General features: G+C 54.0%; 1 protein-coding gene and 1 non-coding gene across 8 annotated transcripts in view; one reads left to right on the forward strand and one right to left on the reverse strand.

Moving 5' to 3' along the window:
• Window positions 1-1,068: 1,068 nt before the first annotated feature.
• Window positions 1,069-1,140, reverse strand: TRNAG-UCC (transfer RNA glycine (anticodon UCC)). Its single transcript has one exon. It is a non-coding gene; the product is annotated as a tRNA-Gly (tRNA).
• A 257-nt stretch (window positions 1,141-1,397) lies between these two features.
• DPP9 (dipeptidyl peptidase 9) overlaps window positions 1,398-18,188 on the forward strand; it is a 44,496-nt gene continuing 27,705 nt past the window's right edge. For 4 of the 7 annotated variants that reach the window (XM_047777431.1, XM_047777435.1, XM_047777436.1 and 1 more), the window contains exons 1-7: window positions 1,398-1,563; window positions 2,572-2,622; window positions 5,171-5,261; window positions 8,902-9,164; window positions 15,384-15,496; window positions 17,468-17,641; window positions 17,723-17,891. In XM_047777431.1, coding sequence (XP_047633387.1) covers window positions 5,206-5,261; window positions 8,902-9,164; window positions 15,384-15,496; window positions 17,468-17,641; window positions 17,723-17,891 — 775 coding nt within the window. In that variant the 5' untranslated portion in view covers window positions 1,398-1,563; window positions 2,572-2,622; window positions 5,171-5,205. The remainder of the gene's footprint in view (window positions 1,564-2,571; window positions 2,623-5,170; window positions 5,262-8,901; window positions 9,165-15,383; window positions 15,497-17,467; window positions 17,642-17,722; window positions 17,892-18,188) is intronic. The other 3 variants (XM_047777432.1, XM_047777433.1, XM_047777434.1) reach the window with 3 other exon arrangements.

Consider the following 18,188-nt stretch of genomic DNA (forward strand, 5'->3'; position numbering starts at 1 on the left):
CAGTTTTTTTGAGGAAATCCCATGCTGTTCTCTATAGTGGCTGCACCAGTTTACATTCCCAGCAATAGTAGAGGAGGGCTCCCTTTTCTCCACACCCTCTCCATTATTTATTATTTTTAGGCTTGATCCTAAATTCTTACCATTTCCCTTCCTCCTATCTCTCTTAAAAAAAACAAAAAACCAACAAAAAAACAGACTGGCCTAAACTGAGTTAACTTTGGGTTATGAGATGAAAAGTCATTTTCATCATCTTCTATGTCGAGATTTTTTTTTTCCTTCCCCTTCCAAATTAGTTGTACCTAATGTCCTTTACAGGTCTTTTACAGAAAGACCTTTCTTTCTCGTAGAAAGTGGTTTGGGCTGAAGCAACATAGTTAATATTTGTATATTTGTATACAGGTAAGAGTTTAAATAAAGAATCTATGCATGAGACAAACTAAAGAAACATTGTTTGCCCTCAGGATGGATTTGTGAACAGTTTTTGTCTTGGACTGTTTTAATCGTGTGTGTGTGTGTGTGTGTGTGTGCGTGTGTGTGTGTGTGTGTGTGTGTGTGCGTGTGCGCGCGCGCGCGCGCGCGCGTTGGGAATGGGGGTTATTAGATTTTTTTATTCTGTGTTTTTCCAGCTTCCAACCGCGTCAAGCGGAGGGATGGATATTCAGAAAGAACGAGAATCACCTGGGCTGACAGAACCAAATGTTCATATTGGGAGCTATAATGTAACAAGTCCTGTAACGTTGTCTATAATAAGCCCAAAAAAATACGACCCATATTGGTTTCTTTAGCGTAGCGGTTATCACGTTCGCCTAACACATCAAAGGTCCCTTATTTGATCCCGGGTGGAAACATTCCCTTTATCATTTCTTTATTATAGAATTTTAAAATTTGCTTCAAAATAACTGCAGTAGAAATTCAGGTTCTATGCTCTTTTTTTAATTTCTCTAGTCTTTGTAGATATGGGATTTTATAAGTTATTGCAAAGTAGTACAAATACTAGCTATACGTTTTATCAGAAAGTTTTAAATGGACCGTAAGAGCAGGGAAAAAAGGAAAAGCTATTTGACTACGTGCGTTGGCCGGGAATCGAACCCGGGTCAACTGCTTGGAAGGCAGCTATGCTAACCACTATACCACCAACGCGACAACGAGACGACGTTTTCTTAGGTTTCTTTAGTAGAAGTATTACGTTTACTTGGGTGATACCAAGTTACTTGAGGGGGTGTCTTTCTCTTTAATAGCTCTCCCGGCACAGGAAGGAGCAACCCAAGGGACGTTTCACTCCATTTGATGCAGGGGCATGCTGGCGTGTCCCCCCCCAGTGCTCCGGCCTCTTTGGTGCCGGCCGAGCGGTGGCCAATCCCAGGCCGCCGCCTGGGCCGCTCGACTTCCGGGTCAAAGGGGCCTGAGCTGCCGGGTACCCCAGTGTCCGCCGCCTCTGCTGTCCCCCGCACCCGCCACTTCCGGGGCCGCAGTCCCGGGCATGGAGCCCCGAGCTTGAGGTGCCGCTGGCCCCGGGACACCTTGCCCAGCCCGGCCGCCGCCCTGCACCGGCCCCGAGCCCTGGTGAGCTGCGTCCCCGCGCCCCGTCCGGCCCCGGCCGCGACCCTGAACCCACCATTGACCGGGCCCGCCTGAGCCTCAACCCTGGACTCTCCATTCACCCGCCTGACGGGTGCCCTCTGCCCCGGTCCGCGCACTCTGGCCCCGCCATTGACCAGACTCGCGGTTCCTCCAGTCCCCGCCTCTCTTCATCCCATCTTCCCCGCTCGACCCGTCCGCTTGCCGCGCGACCTCTCAGCCTCTTCTCGGCCCGGCCCGGCCCGACCCGACTTCCTCTCCCATCCCTTTGCTGCCCAGGCCACCTAGCTCTGGCTCCTTCCGGGGGTGCCGCACCTGGTAACACCTTCCTTTCCCTGCAGGCTGTGGAGGGCCCCGTCTTCTCCCCCTCCCCATGCAAACACATACTACCTATCTGAGAACAGAGGCCACCTCCCTGACCTGCGTCCTGACCCCCACCTTTTCACCCCTCCCCAACGCTTGGCCTCCTCACCCGCATCCTCACAAGGTCCAGCCCCTTCTCTCAGCTTCCCTCCCAGGCCTCTCCAGCCACCCACCTTTTCCTACATAGGCTTAGCCCAGTCTTGACACTTTCCCATCCATGTAGCAGCTAAGCCATCAGAAGCGGCTAGTTCCCTTTGATCCAGCTAGTTCCCTTTGACTCTCCACCGCCCCCATCTCCGCCTGCCCCCACTCCAGGAAGTCACTTGCTTTGACCACGGGAACAAATCTTTCCAGGAGCTGGGACTTAAGCCCAGGAGGGGTGCCCTGTAGTCACCAATCCCTGTAGTGCCCTGCTGAATCCTGGGCGAATTGGGCCCAGTGGCTGGTCATGCATGTAGGGTATGGTTCAGGACATGCAGACGGCACTGCAGGGCTGTGAGGCATCATTAGGATATACTGGGTACAGAGAATCAGGCCCGACCCTTGAGGACTCCTGAATGGAAGGAGAGTGAGTGGTTAGCCAGTCTCTCCATTAAGTTGCCCCGTTAATGGCACATTTACTCTGTTAAGGTCTGTGTCACATCTGCAGCCGGAATGGAGGCTTTCTGGACCCTTTAGAAGGTCAGTGGTGCTGGGGCGAGGTGGCCAGGAAGGCCAGGTGTGGGCTGGTGGGATTCATTTGCCTGCTTTAGAATACAGCATTTGGCAAGAAGTGGTTTCCTGCAGTCCTGGGGTCACTGCCCTTGGGGACAGTTGGTGGGGGAGCCAGCCCAGTGGAGGCAGCTTTGTGTGCTCTTGCTGGAGTTTTCTTTCTCTTCAGCATCCCACTCTAGCTGCCCCTGAAGGACTGGGGGAGAAAAAGGAGGGCCTGCTGATTTCCAGCTGGATTTGGCCGATGTGTGCCTGCACCTCGCACCCCTAACACTGTGCCTGGCACTCAATCTGCAGATGGTGTGGATTCTGGCTCTTAAAAGCAACTTTAGTGTAACTTTTTTTTTTTTTTTTAATGGCCACTGGCCACATATGGAAGTTTCCAGGCCAGGGATTGAATCCAAGCCATAGTAGCAATGCCAGATCCTTAACCCACTGCACCACAGTAGGAACTCCCCCTTGGTGTAATTTTAAGCAACTTTTTTAGATGACAGTGTTAGCTGCCCTGTAGTTTCTGCTCTGTCAGCTGTTTTAGCTGTGCAGTCTCCTTTAACTCTCAGAGTAGCCTTAGGCATAGGCACTGTAGTTCCATTTTGTAGGTGGGGAAGTTGAGGCACAGAGAGGTTAGGTGGTTTCTCCAAGGTCACATAACCCAGTAGTGGCAGAGTCAGGATTTGAACCCAGATCTCTCTGATACTAGAGCCCTCAGTTTTCACCACTGGACTGAGAGTGAAATCAGTGCTTCTTTGTGGTGATATTTTGTTTCACTTCTTCCATAAGAACTCTGTCCTGGGACCAGGCGCTGCTTTATTTTTCTCAGAACATCTGGGCATCTGTCTCACCAAGAAGTTACCAGGGTTCCCTTTGACTTTAGACAGCATTCGCCTCAGGACAGGGACTCTTTCATTCCACCTGAGGTGTCTAAGGAGTGCTGCCTGTGTGCCGGGGCCACAGTGGGAACAGATAAGCACCTGCCTCTGTGAAGCAGACATCCTGTTGTGGGGGGCTGCTCACCCACCCAGAGAAGAGTTCTCAGCTTCAGCACTAGTGATATTTGAGGCCAGATTATTCTTTGTAGTTGGGGGCCATCCTGCTTACTGTGGGGCGCTTAGCAGCATCCCTGGTCTCCACCAGGCAGATGCCTGCCACCTGCCTCCCAGTTGTGACAACCAAAAATGTCCGCTGGGGGCCAGAGCTGGCCTCCATTGAGACCCCCTGGATTAGGGGGTTCCACTAACCCCCAAAAGACTCTCTGTTCCATAACCATCTGACCTATAAAGGTCCCAGGATGCTGCACCCATTTAGATACGAACCAGAGGGAGGGAGAGGAGGCAACTCACAGACACCACCCAGGTTCACACCATCTGAACCACTGGGTTTGTTTGTTTGTTTGTTTTGGTATCTAGTGTGAGCCTAAGGATCTAACTCAGGTTTTTTTCCCCAAACAATAAACACAGAGTTTCTTCCCCTGGGCACTGCTGACATTGTGGCCGGATCCTCCTCAGGGGTGGGGCCATTGTGGGCACTGGAGGTGTTTGGTGGCATCCCTGGCCCCACCCACTGGATGCCAGTAGCAACCCCCTCACCCCAACCAAAAATACCTACAGACATCAAGCGTCCTCTGGGATGAGAGGAATCACCTCCATTGAGAACTACTGTCCTACACTGAGTGCTGTGCAGAAAGGCCAGGCATTGCAATGGGGGTGACAAGGTCAAAACTGCGTTGCATGCCAGGAAGGATCCCTGAAGAGGTGATATGGGGATACAAAGGATAAGAGGGACCGTGTCATACAAAAAGCAGGGCAGGAGTTCCCGTCGTGGCTCAGCGGAAATGAATCTGACTAGTATCCATGAGGACACAGGTTCGATCCCTGGCCTCCCTCAGTGGGTTAAGGATCTGGCATTGCTGTGAGCTGTGGTGTAGGTTGCAGGTGTGGCTTGGATCTGGCGATGCTGTGACATAGGCTGGTGGCTACAGCTCTGACCGGACCCCTTCCTAGCCTGGGAACCTCCATATGCTGCAAGTGTGGCCCTAAAAAAAAAAAAAAGAAAAAACACAAAGGGCAGAGGTGTTCCAGGTAGAGGGACTGGTAAGTGCAAAGGCCCTGAGGTGAGAGGGAGTCAGTGTGTAAGGGGAGGTTAAGGCCATTGTGGCTGGAAATCATGGTCAAGGATGGGGGAGAGGTGGGATCAGGAGGGCCATCAGGGAGCAACCACAGTAGGGAATTTGGGTTTACTTGATTTCCAGCAAGAGCCTGTGAGTGGCATCCCCTGACTCATTTGAAACTCCCGTCTTCTCAGGGCTTTTCCCCTTGGGAGAGTGGCTTGATTTCTGGCAAATGCCTGGCAGCCTTTGGAATTTCAGGGCAGGGCCTGAACCATCTGCCTCATGAGAATGCCCTTGGCTTTGGGAGTGCCCCATGGGCGGGAGGGCTGCCTCGAGGAATGGGAGCAGGGAGCGAGGCCAGGGCTTGCACCCCTACACTGTGAGAGCAGCAGCCCTGCATCTCTCCACCAGCAGGCTCACCCACCCAGAGGTCAGCCGAGTGGTTAATGCGGAAGGTTAAGAAACTGCGGCTGGACAACGCGAACACAGGACGTTGGAGAAGGTAAGGGGCACACCTTGGGCGCCTTGGGCAGTGGGGATGTTGCATTAGTTCCCAAATTTCCAGTGGAGTCTTAGGTCTGGGCAGGCCCCTTCGCCGTCCTCGTGTTCCTGCATTTCCCCAAGGAGCCATCCTGGCTGTTCTATGTGGGCCAGTGTGGGATTTCTCAGCTGTGGCATTGTTGACACAGGCTGGGTCAGTGAGGTTGCAGTGAGGATTACACGTAATTATCCACACAAGGCCCAAGGTGCTCGTAAATCCCACATGTGGGGCCTGGCGCGAGATGAAGAGGCCACAGGAATTCCTTGATAGAGCTGATCTATCTCACCATTAATTTTCTGATGCTCAGACTCTGCTTTTCGTGAGCACAAGCAGTCGGGGAGGTGGGAAGAGAATGGAAGAAGGTCCTGGTCCTGGAAGACGGGGCTGATGTTATTAAACTCGGTGATTTCCCAGACGCAGGTTCTGAAAACGGGCCGTGTCTCTGCGTTGGGGGGTCGGTTAGGGATGGGGCCCAAGTCTCCTTTCTCATGTGCTCTAGGTCCCGGGTGTGTACCGCCTGGGCTGCACACGGACTGTGTGAGACTGGTTGTAGGAGCTGGAGGCCAGGTGGTGCCGGGCGGCCCCATGGGGCAGGGGGTGGCTGGCCATTTCCGGGGACCCCTGCCTGCAGGGGCGCGGCGAGTTCCTGCCTTTATCACTCCATGGTCGGCCTGAACTCTCCCAGCCTGCAGCCCATGCTGAGGATGTGCACTTCCTTCTTACCTTCTGCCCTGCTTCCCTCATCACCTGCCCCCCTGAGGGTGGGTGGTCCCAGCTCATGAAGCTCCAGCTCAGACAGAGAAATCACAGAATGCCCCCTGACCTTAACAGTGACTGGCCGGCCGCTCCCGAGCTGTGGGCTGGCAGTGTCACAGCTGGGAGGCATCCTACCAATTGGCAGAAGGAAAGTGTAGGTGGATGTGGCCTAAGTGGCTTGGAATCCACTTGCATTTCCCCAGCTGTGTAAACCCTTGACTCAAGAAGCCAAGCCGCAGCTGGCGCCGGGTGAGATGGGCTGGCGCAGGCTGCCTTCGGAAGGGCAGCATTTCGTTCACCTGTTCCTCTCCCTGCGCCTCTCCCTGCCGCTGGCGGGGGGAGAGGCGAGTGGAGGGTTCGGGTATAGCGGCAAGCCTTGGCCTGTCCGGGCTCTCAGGCTGCCTGGTGACATCCAGAAGATTCCTAGAAGTTTCTCCTGATGTTGCATTTCGTTTCTCGTCTCCTGGATCGGATTTTTGCTTCTTGGGCTCTCTGTGCTGATTGGAGGCAAGGTCATTTTTATGGTTCTTTGCTGTGGAAATAAGCCATGAGATTTTATGAGTGCTTCTGCCAGGCTCTCAGCTTATGGGCTCCCCTGTGGGAGCCCTGGAGGCCATGGTCTAGTTTTTCTGCCATGAGCACGTGGCTCATGAAGTGTGGCAGCAGACTTGGGCGGGGGGGCGGGAAGCTTGGTGGGTTAGAGGACATCCCCTGGCTTGGTTCTCCAGGCCTCTTGCCAGCAGCTTGTGGGGCCATGGGGGTTGCAGTGCTCTGCCGGTCCCACTGTGGCCGCTGCCACCCTAAGGATGAGACACAGCTTTGCGACAGGCCAGGACCTACCTGTGTGACCTTCGGCAATGTTCCTGTCCTCCCAGGGTTTGCATTATTTGACCCAAGGGGCCAAAGGCTCTACTGGCTTGTGGTTCTCCATCTTCAGAGCCACTGTCAGGGGAGCTGGGAGTGGGCAGCTCTGCCCCCCAGCCTGGCTGGGTTAGAACAGGGGGCGTGGCGGGAAGCCAACCTGGAAAGGAAACTCAGAGAATCAGCCCGCAGCAGTTGCTCAGAAGCCGTGGGTACCTCCTCCCATCTTTCTCCCCTTGCCTCTCAGAGTGGGCAGGGGTCCTTTGTCCTGTGGTGGTCACTCTGTGGGGTCTCAGGTTGGCAAGAGGTAAAACCCTCTGGGAGTCTTAAGGCACCCACGTGAAGAGGGAGCACCAGTGTGTCCATGACTCCTTTGAAGCCGTCCCTCGGCCTCCTCTGTCCCGCCTGGGGACGGGGGGGTGTAACTGTTTCAACTTCCTTACTAACAAAGGAACACGGACTTGTGCCCCTAAAGCTACTAATCCCGGAGGAGGAGGGATTGCTTTGCCCATTCGGTGCCCTCACAGGAAAGGGGGGCTGGCCTGCTCACGCAGGCTGGCCTCACTTCAGGCCTCCCTAGACAACCCCAGCTCTTCTAGACCTGGGTCACCGTGGCTGTGTTTAGATTTCCCTAAAACAAATATTTGCCTGGCCAAGCCAGTTCAGCCAAGAAGTGCGCCAAGCACGATCAGGGGGAGGGGCAGCGAGGGAGCCATCGCAGCGGTAGCTGCCCCTGGAGTGGGAGGGGAGAGGGGGCTGGCCTCTGGGGAAGGGCATGCACGCCAGTCCTCTCACCTGGAGTTCCCCATGTCCAGCGGACGTCTGCCCAGGTCTCTGAGCACCTCTGGTGAGGAACGAAAGGTTCCCCCACTGGCCAGCAAGCTGACGGCATGGGTGATGAGCTTGGCCGACCCATTCCTTAAGCTCCATTCTTGGTGCATGAGCATGTCTCCCAGGGGCCTTCCCGAGAGTCTAGTGCTCTGTGGCTCCCCACGGAAGGCCTCCTGTGTGCCTGGGGCCATGTGACATTCTAGGGATACCGCCCTGAATGGGACAGATGCAGGGGAGACATGGGATCCATGAACAACCATGGTGACGAATGCTCTGAGGGCAGGGGTGACCAGGTGGCATGTGAAAGACAAGTGGAGAGGCGAGTTTTGGTACAGGTGGTCCTCGGATGACCTAGCAGATATTTAAGCTGAGATCTGATTAGAAGTTAGTATAGGAGTTCCCTGGTAGCGCATCAGATTAAGGATCCGGTGTTGTCACTGCTGTGGTACGAGTTTGATCTCTAGCCTGGGAACTTCCACATACCATGGACTTAGCCAAAAAAAAAAAAATTCAGTAAAGGCGGGGAGGTGGGGGTGGGTGGGGAGTATTCCAGGCAAAAGGGACAGCACACATCAAGGCCCTGGGGTGGGAAGGAGTCTGGCCTGTTTGGGGAGCTGAGAGAAGGCCACTTTGCCAGAGGCCCATTGATGAAGGGAGGTGAGGTTTGAGGGCCCTGCAGAGATCAGAGGACAGAAAGCACCAAAGACTGTGATGAGCGCTGGTTTTCACTCTAAGACACAGCTACAGCACTTGGGATCCCAGCTGCGTCTGCGACCTACGCCACAGCTCTCGGCAATGCTGGATCTTTAATCCACTGTGAGGCCAGGGATCAAACCTTTGTCCTCATGGATCCTAGTCAGGTTCATTATCATTGAGCTTCGATGGGAACTCCTAGGATTTTTTATGGATGTGCCGTTGAGTTGGGAGATGGTTATAGTCATTTGGCTGTGAGGTGACGGTGGCTTAGATCTTAGGGTTTGTGGCTGGAGAGAAGTGGACCAGTTTGAGAAATACTCAGGGGGACAGGGGAGGCTGCCCGGTGGTGTGCCTCAGCTGGGGTCATCAGAGAGTATGATGGCGGGGGCAACTGGTGAGTGGAACTCGGGTATCGCCCCCCTTCTCATCCTTCCTGCCCATCCCTTCCCCCTTCTAGCTTCTCGTTGAATTCCGAGGGGGCAGAGAGGATGGCCACCGGGGCGCCCACGTCCGACCGGGGCGATCGGGGTGACGCGGTTGAGATGGAGGACCCAGCCTCCCGATTTCAGGTGCAGAAGCACTCATGGGATGAGCTCCGGAACATCATCCACGGCAGCCGCAAGAACTCAGGTCTGATCGTCAACAAGGCTCCACACGACTTCCAGTTTGTGCAGAAGACTGACGAGTCAGGCCCCCACTCCCACCGCCTCTACTACCTGGGTAAGCTCCCCTCAGGCCCTCCAGTTGACCCTCGAGCAGGGCCATGTTTCTGGTACAGCAGTTCCTCTGTCCTCTAGTCTTGAGAAGTTAGCCAGTCCAGTCAGGTAGAAGTTTCAAAGCCATGGGCCCAGCCCTGCGCAAATTGTCCCATGAGTGACATGTCTTGATGCCACCCGTGGTTGACATCTATTTATAATGAAAGTCAGGAGCAAGGTTCCCAAGGAGGCCAGGTGTGTGCGTAAGTGGAGCAGAGGGCCGCCCTGCCCCATCCGTGTTGCGGCAGTGCTATGGTTCGAGCCTGGTATGTGGGCCTGAGGCCCTGAGATTGTTTCCAGGCCCCGTCAGCCAGGCCTGCCCCCTGAGTCATTTCCCAGCCACCTGGGCTGGGCTGGGCTGGGCCTGGCCTGGCTAAGAAACAACTTGGCTTCTCCCCCTGTCGGAGTTGAAAGTAACTCCGGTAGGTGCTTGTAGGGGAAGAAGGATTGAACCATATGTTAAGAAGGATCCTGAGGCTCAAGGAAAGTTGCTATGATTGCATAACTGTGCCTGTCGTGGGCTGACAGTGGGGGGTGGTTTGCCACAGGCTTGTTCTCCCTGCCCTAGATCCCGGGATAAGCATGGTAATTACTAATCACTTCTGCATCCGTGTGTGTGCGCGCGCATGCCTTGTGAGAGGCGCTTTCTACATCATCGGCAGTTAGGCTGCCTTTGTGTTCTCTGCTGGACCGTATGAGGGTCTTCTGGCAGAGATTAGGCCTCATGCAGGCCTGTGGTCTCAGCAGCAGGGCCTGGCTCCCGCTTGGTGGACAGCAAACATCTGTTGAACAAATGAGTGTTGCCTAAAGGTCTTCTGGGGCAGGAAAGAACGGTGCCAGGTGTGTTCCTTCATGATTGTTGACCCAGGGTAGGTTCTCAACCTCAGCGCTGGGCAGTGGGGGCCAGATGGTCCGCTGTGTATCCTCAACCCGCACCTGGTGAGCCCTCAGTCAGGGCTGGACCAATGGGGGAAGATCATCCCCTACTTGGACTGACCCCTCGCCAGGGACTGTGACAGTGACCGAGATGGATGCCAAAGCGCTCTCCCTTTCCCACAGTCCCTTCCCACAGAGACCCACATGAAGCCAGATGGTGGTTTGGCAAGAGGAGTCAGAGAAAGGAATGGTCTAGAAGGGTCGGCAGGTGACGGCCGTCTGTTTTTAGAAGCCTGGCTTTACTGGTGCGCAGCTACGCCCATTGCTTTACAGACCATCTATGGTTGCTTTGGAGCGTAATTGCAACAGAGGTCATATGGCCTGCAAAGCCAAAAATATTTACTGTCTGGCCCCTTGCAGAAACAAGTTTGCCAACTCTAGCCTAGGAGAGATTAGGATGTGCTTCAAGTTTCATTTACCCAAGGGAGCACTGGCTGTTAGGACCGAAAGCAGCCAAGACTCTAAGTCTATGGTGAGCCATTGCCTCCCTTTTTTTTTTTTTTTTTCTCTGCATTTCCATAGCTCCTGAGCCCCTTCTCCCAATGTAGTCTGTCTTGGGCCATGCATATGCTCAAGTTTAAGCTGCTATCCCGGTGAAGGTATTTGTATGAGTTTCCTGGGACTACTACTGAAACCAGCTTGGTGGTTTAAAAAAACAGAAATGGAAGTTCCCATCGTGGCTCAGTGGTTAACGAATCCAACTAGGAACCATGAGATTGTGGGTTTGTTCCCTGGCCTCACTCAGTGGGTTAAGGATCCAGCGTGGCCATGAGCTGTGGTGTAGGTCGCAGACGCGGCTCGGATCCCGAGTTGCTGTGGCTGTTGTGTAGGCTGGTGGCTACAGCTCCTATTAGACCCCTAGCCTGGGAACCTCCATATGCCACAGGTGCAGCCCTAGAAAAGACAAAAAAACAAAAACAGAAATATATTCTCTTTCGGTGCCAGAGGCCAAAAGTCCGAGGTGGGTTTCTCTGGGCTGAAATCGAGGCATCAGCAGGGCCAGTCCTCTCCTGGAGGCTCTAGGGGAGAGTCTGTTCTTTGCCTTTTGTGACTCCTGGTGGCCGACGGGCATTCCTTGGCTATGGCTGCATCACTGCGATCTTTGACACATCACTTCCTCCTCTTCTGTGTGTCTGAAATCTCTCTGCCTCCCTCTTAATAAGGCAAGTGACCATGTTTAGCGCCCACCTAGATGATCCACATGAATCTCCCCTGCTCGAGGTCTTTAACTGGATCCCATCTGCAGAGTCCCTTTGCCCAAGAAGGGAATATAGTCACCAGTTCCAGGAATGAGGACGGGGCATCTCTGGGAGCCCTTGTCAAGCCAACCACAGAGCTGCTGAAAGGGGCCGAAATGCTGCTTTAAGCCACCAAGGGCCCCTGATAGTAAGGACACTGGGGTCGCCGGGAACCCCCACCAGACCTCTTCACCAGCATTGAGAAGCTAGAGCCACAGAGCCCAGGCATCTGCCCTTCTGTATTTCTCTCCATGGATCCATGCTCACTGCCCACCTGCCTTCCACTGTCTCACTCCCAAGCCACATGTCTGGTTCTAGCCACTAGTAAGAACCAACCAGCTTTCTTTAAATTTCTGGGGGAATGAGTGTGATTAGCTCAATATAGGTCAGATGTCCACTCGTCTACTCAGCATTAGCCAGTGTGTAGGCCTGGGGTGGGCGGTCCCTGTGGTCCATAGGAGGCTCCAAGGGCCCACCCCTGTGGGTAGGGGCAGATCGAGACAAGGGCTGTGGACTCACTGAGACCCCAAAACATGCTGAGAACAGCCCAGCCATGCTGCTTCTTTGGGGGGACATTGCTCACCCTTGAGCTGATCTGGCCTGCATCACTCAGCCTTGGGGGTACCCTTTTATTTTTCTGGCCATGCCCATGGCATGTGGAAGTTTCCAGGCCAGGGACTGAACCTGCACCACAGTAGTGACAGTATTGGATCTTTAACCCACTGAGCCACCAAGGAACTCCGCTATTGGGAGTACCTTTGACCTCACTTCATGTCCAAGATCCTGGGGCAGGTCTCTCTGGAACACGCATGTATTCATAATCTGTCTGTCCTAGCCCAGTGCCAGCAGAATGCTGGCAGCCAGAAACATTTATAGATTGAACAGAAAGGACCTCCGGGGGCAATGCCCACGCTGCCGCTCTGAGCACGCCGCCTGCCCTGCTACTTCCCTGGGACCCCTGCCTCCTAGATGGTCCTCCAGGAAGGCTCTTGTGGAGCCCAGTGCAAATGGGATGGAACAGCGAAAGAAATGTGCCTACTGCTGTCCCCAGAAGACAGGCTCAGGTTCCAAGGCTTGACTGCTCAAGTTCAGTGGGCTCTTCCCCTGCTAATGGACATCCTGTGTCTGCTGGAGGAGGACACAGGGCCCCAGACAGCACTGGGAGTCTCCTCTGGGGAAAGTGAGACCTTGTGTGTCCTGTGTCCAGGCCAGGGTCACATGCCCCCAGGCCCATCACTAAGGCCATGTGATGTTCGCCCAGGCCTGGGCCACCTGCCATGCTGAAGGGCTTTGGGGTTGGATGCTGTCCGCAGAGATGGAGTGGAGCTGTTAAGAGAAGGTGCGGAGGGACAGTTTCAGCAGAAACCATCGGCCGTGGTCAGCCATCCCAGAGCCTTGCCTTCCGTACCAGGTGCCACTGTCACAGGTGCCGAGGGCAGCTCCTCCAAGGAATGTGTGGACTTGGACCATTTCTTGTCATTGCTTATTAATGGGTAGTGAGAGGAGGCGACTCTGATGTCCTTGGCAAGGCCACACAATTGGCTTCCTGTTTGGAAGGGTCTTGTCGGCCATAGAGCTTGCGGACAGAGGCTGGCCGGAGCACACAGCATTCGGTTGAGAACAGCCACCTGCTCCCTCCCAGTGCTCCATACGGGCCCTCCGTGCTGGGCTTTTTTTTTTTTCCCCCCAAATTGAGATGTAATTCACATCCCATAAAATTCCTTCCTTCTCTCTCTCTCCCTCCCTGTCTTTTTACAGCTGCGTCTGCAGCATATGTAAGTTCCTAGGTCAGGGATAGAATCCATGCCACAGGAGTAAACAGAGCTACAGCAGCAATAACACTGGATCCTTAACCCACTGATCCACCAAGGAACTCCTAAAATTCCCTCTCTTAAAAGTGGACAACACTGGGAGTTCCTATCATGGCTGAGCGGAAACAAATCTGACTAGCATCCATGAGGACGTAGGTTCAATCCCTGGCCTCGCTCAGTGGGTCAAGGATTCAAGGATCCGGCATTGCCATGAGCTGTGGAGTAGGTTGCAGACTTGGCTCGGATCTTGCGTTGCTGTGGCTGTGGCGTAGGCTGGCAACTACAGCTCCGATTCAGCCCCTATCCTGGGAACCTCCATATGCTGTGGGTGCAGCCCTGAAAAAAGAGAAAGACAAAAAAAAAGTGGATAACTCCGTGGTTTTTGGTATATTCACAGCATTGTGCGACCATCACCATAGTCTAATTCCAGAACATTTCCACCCTCTGGAAAGAAATAGTGTCCCCATTTGCAGTCACTCTCCAGCCCTTCTTCCCCAGCCCCTGGCAACCACCAACTCGTTTCCTGTTCCTGGATTTGCCTGTTTTGGACATTTCACGTAAATGGAATCACACACCACATGACCTGCCTTGTGAACTTGGGAAGGAGGACGGCCCCATGGACGTCACCTCTGTGCCTCTAACTGGGAATGAGTTCAGCTGCAGCAGCTTAAATGGTCCTTAGAAATCAATCTGTGACTGCTTCTCTCCTGCAAAGTCTAAGTTGGCTTTGCATCTTCATACTTCTTTTATGGACTATACCCCATAAGCAGACTTTGTCATAGGTGAATACATGAGTGACTTGCCATATTGAGAAGCTACCTATAAGGAATGGGTGGAATGGGTGTTATTCATTGAACTCTAGCTAGTTCTGGGGGGGAAGGGGGTGAGCTTGGGGACCCCAGGGTCCTCCACTCTTAGAAGTGAGAGCGCCTACAAGGAGGTCAGCCTCAGAAAAGAGGCCAGTGTCAAACCAGGGCTCCCTCTTGGAGAAACTTGGGATTAAAAGAGGTCAAAGAGGAATGCCTGCTTTCTGTGACCTACTCTTAGCCACTGCTGTCAGAGGGTTGCATGCTCTGGGGAGTGCTGCCCTGGTACCCTGAGAGAGCTGTTCTGCTCCCCCCTTTAACTTTGTTAACAGCATCCATACCATTATCCATGGAGGCAGAGACACCGGTTGAAAAATAGAGCCTTATTTTATTTGCCATTCTTCTTTTTTTTTTCTGTCTTTTTTGGGGGGGGGCCGCTCCTGCAGCATATGGAGGTTCCCAGGCTAGGGGTCTAATCAGAGCTGTAGTTGCCGGCTTCCATCACAGCCACAACCACGCCAGATCTGAGCCGCGTCTGCAACCTACACCACAGCTCACGGAAACACCGGATCCTCAACCCACTGAGCGAGGCCAGGGATCTATCCTGCAACCTCATGGTTCCTAGTCGGATTCGTCTCCACTGTGCCACAACTGGAACTCCCATTATTCGCCATTCTCTGTGCTCAGCACTTTGTATTTCTTACCCCACTTAATCCATACAGAATCCTCACTAGGCAGCTACTGTATTTTACAGATAAAGTTAGATTAGATAAGTGGTTCTTGGGGTGATCCCCACCCCCACCCCAGGGGACACTGGACGATGTCTAGGGACATTTGGGGTTGTCACAACTGGCATCCAATAGATGGGGGCCAGGGAGGCTGCTCCACCTGCTACAGCACCTGGGATGGCCCTGCGGAGGATGACCGGCCTGGTGTCAGCAGTGTGGAAGGGAGAGGGGCTGTATCGGATATACACTTCCCAACTTCTGGCCGTGGCTTTGCCCTTCCACCAATCCTAGATTAATTCATGGCCTTTCCAAAAGCCCTTAATAGAGTAGGCCACTGGACTGGAGCTTAGCTAGTGGAGAATTGGGGATCACTGTCCCCCATTTTTTTATCCCCTTGTGCACTGTATTTTCAGTAACTGAAGCTAAGATATTCAGCACTAACATCTCAGAGCTGGAAGAGCCTGCTGCTCCTGCTGGCAGGTGTAAACCCAGAGCCCGTGGCTTCTCCAGGGAGGGGTGCACCTCCAGGATTCTGTAGAAGCAAGAGGAACCAGCTGGGCCCAGCGGCTGAGAGCCAGAGTCACGGCCTGGGGCCACAGTGCCCGAGACCCTCGCCGCAACCCGGACAAGGGCGCCCATTCCGGCTTTCCTCTCTCTCCCACTAGGCATGCCATATGGCAGCCGAGAGAACTCCCTCCTCTACTCCGAGATCCCCAGGAAGGTCCGCAAGGAGGCGCTGCTGCTCCTGTCCTGGAAGCAGATGCTGGATCACTTCCAGGTGAGCTGCACGTGTCGGGCCCTCCCTGTGGGCAAGGCAGGTGGGCCCACAGCCCCTCCATCAGGCCACAGGTGGCTTCTGTGGGCCCCAAACCCCTGAGGGGCCCCAGCCCACTGTCCCACAGAGAAGAAGACCCGGCCCTGGATACCTACATGATGCCCTCTCTCCTCTCTCACTCCACACCCACGCCAGCTTATATCAGAAGCACCTCTTCCTTTTAAATGCCTCACCAAAGGCATGGAAGTGACTTGGACCAAGACCCTTTTATGAAAACTTAGCTAATAGTGAATGCTGTCCAAAGGTGCCTCACCTCCCGGGAAGAGAAGGCCGGTGAGCGGTGAGAGTGCCTTTGCACTGGCTTATATTAATTAATTTATTTATCTTGCTTTTTAGGGCTGCCCCCACAGCATATGGAAGTTCCCAGGCTAGGGGTCAAATCAGACCTGTAGGGGCTGGCCTACGCCACAGCCACAACCATACCAGATATGAGCTGCATTTGCGACCTATACCACAGCTCACAGCAACGCTGGATCCTTAACCCACTGAACAAGGCCAGGGATCAAACCTGCATCCTCATGGATGCTAGTCAGATTTGTTTCCACTGAACCACGACAGTAACTCCCAACATTGATTAATTTTTGACCATAAATATAAGTTGTCCATAGCAGGGGTGCCTTGTGCATGCAACCACTCACCCTTTTGCCTGTCCCCTGTGCCAGACAGCAACCAAGCCAACCAACTCCTTTGTACATAGCTTTCCTTGCAGCATGGGGCTAGTTTTGATTTGGATTCTGCTCTTTAAAAACACATTTCTTTTGTATCATTTTTTATTAGATTGCACACATTAGTGATCTTGTAAGATATTTGTCTTTCTCTGTCTGACTTAGTATGAAAATCTCTAGGTCCATTCATGTTGCTGCAAATGGCATTATTTCATTCTTTCTTTGGCTGAGTAATATTACATCATGTATATGTACCACATTTTTTTTTCTGCTTTTTAGGGCCTCACATGTGGAAGATCCCAGCCTAGGGGTGAAATCGGAGCTGCAGTTGCCGGCCTACGCCACAGCAACACAGTATCCAAGCTGCATCTGTGACCTACACCACATTTCATGGCAATGGCACCTCCTTACCCACTGAGAGGGGCCAGGCATCAAACCTGCGTCCTCATGGATACTAGTTGGGTTCGTTACCACTGAGCTACAGTGAGAACTCCAGTGTACGATATGTTTTTTATCCATCCCTCAACTGTACTACAATACAATTTTTTTTTAAAAATTCATTTTTTTGGGCATTCCCATTGTGGTGCAGCGGAAACAAATCCACTAGTATCCATGAGAATGTGGATTCGATCCCTGGTCTTGCTCATAGGGTTAAGGCTCTGGCATCGCCGTGAGCTGTGGTGTAAGTTGCAGATGCAGCTCTGCTCTGGTGTGGCTGTGGCTGTGGTGTAAGCCAGCAGCTATAGCTGTGATTCAGCTCCTAGCCTGCGAACCTGCACATGCCACAGGTGCGGCCCTAAAAAAAAAAGCAAAAAAAATTAAAAATGCACTTCTCCCCTTTATCCTTCCTCAGCGTGTCTGTATCATCTTCAGAATTCTCAGGGCAGCTGCATGGCATTCACCATAGTTTGCCCACCCCACCCAAGGTCAGGTGTTCCAGTGGTCAGGTGGTCCTGCATTTGCCCCCATCCCTACCCATGCAGAGAGTAGGAAAGCCCAGCAGTGGGTGCATTCAGAGAGACTGTTCTCCCAGCAAGGGGTTGTGACCAGGACGAGAGGGAGGGGGTCTGTAGGATGGCACTGGGGACAGGTGAGGAGTGCCCCAGTGATGTCCCTCTGGACCCCCCTGTCTGGGAGAGATCAGGTGGGGAATGATGGGGCAGAGGGGGAGGAGCTCCCCCTGTGCTGGACTGTGGCCAGGGTACTGGGGCCTCTGATGTGGGTCTACCGTCCCCTCTCGTGTCCCCAGGCCACGCCCCACCACGGGGTCTACTCCCGGGAAGAGGAGCTCCTGCGGGAGCGGAAGCGCCTGGGCGTCTTCGGCATCACCTCCTACGACTTCCACAGCGAGAGCGGCCTCTTCCTCTTCCAGGCCAGCAACAGCCTCTTCCACTGTCGGGATGGCGGCAAGAACGGCTTCATGGTGAGCCCTGCTCACTGGCGGCGGGGGGACGAGGTGGGGGGCGGCATCCTGCCCCCCTGAGCCAGGCCTCTCTGTCCCCAGGTGTCCCCCATGAAGCCCCTGGAAATCAAGACCCAGTGTTCTGGGCCCCGGATGGACCCCAAGATCTGCCCCGCCGACCCCGCCTTCTTCTCCTTCATCAACAACAGTGACCTGTGGGTGGCCAACATTGAGACGGGCGAGGAGCAGCGGCTGACCTTCTGTCACAGAGGTGAGGCCAGGCAGAGGACGCCACGCTTCTGGCCCGGGGTGGGTGGGAACCTGCACCCCGTGTGGTCTGTGGGCCAGACCTGGGCCAGCACTTCTGTGGATAGCCGTCACAGACACCAGTCCAGCTTCTAGACAGACCCCTGCCCCTGACTGCACTCTCTGCTGGACCACGGGCATCTCCCTAGACCTTCCCGTGGCCCTCATCTGGCCTCAGAGTCCAGCTGACCGGCGACTGGTTTTCCTCTGCTTGAATCTGCCGGACCACGGTGCCTGACGTCCCCACCAGACGCTTGTTTGT

Source organism: Phacochoerus africanus, chromosome 4 (genome assembly GCF_016906955.1).
Source record: "Phacochoerus africanus isolate WHEZ1 chromosome 4, ROS_Pafr_v1, whole genome shotgun sequence".
Taxonomy (NCBI): domain Eukaryota; kingdom Metazoa; phylum Chordata; class Mammalia; order Artiodactyla; family Suidae; genus Phacochoerus; species Phacochoerus africanus.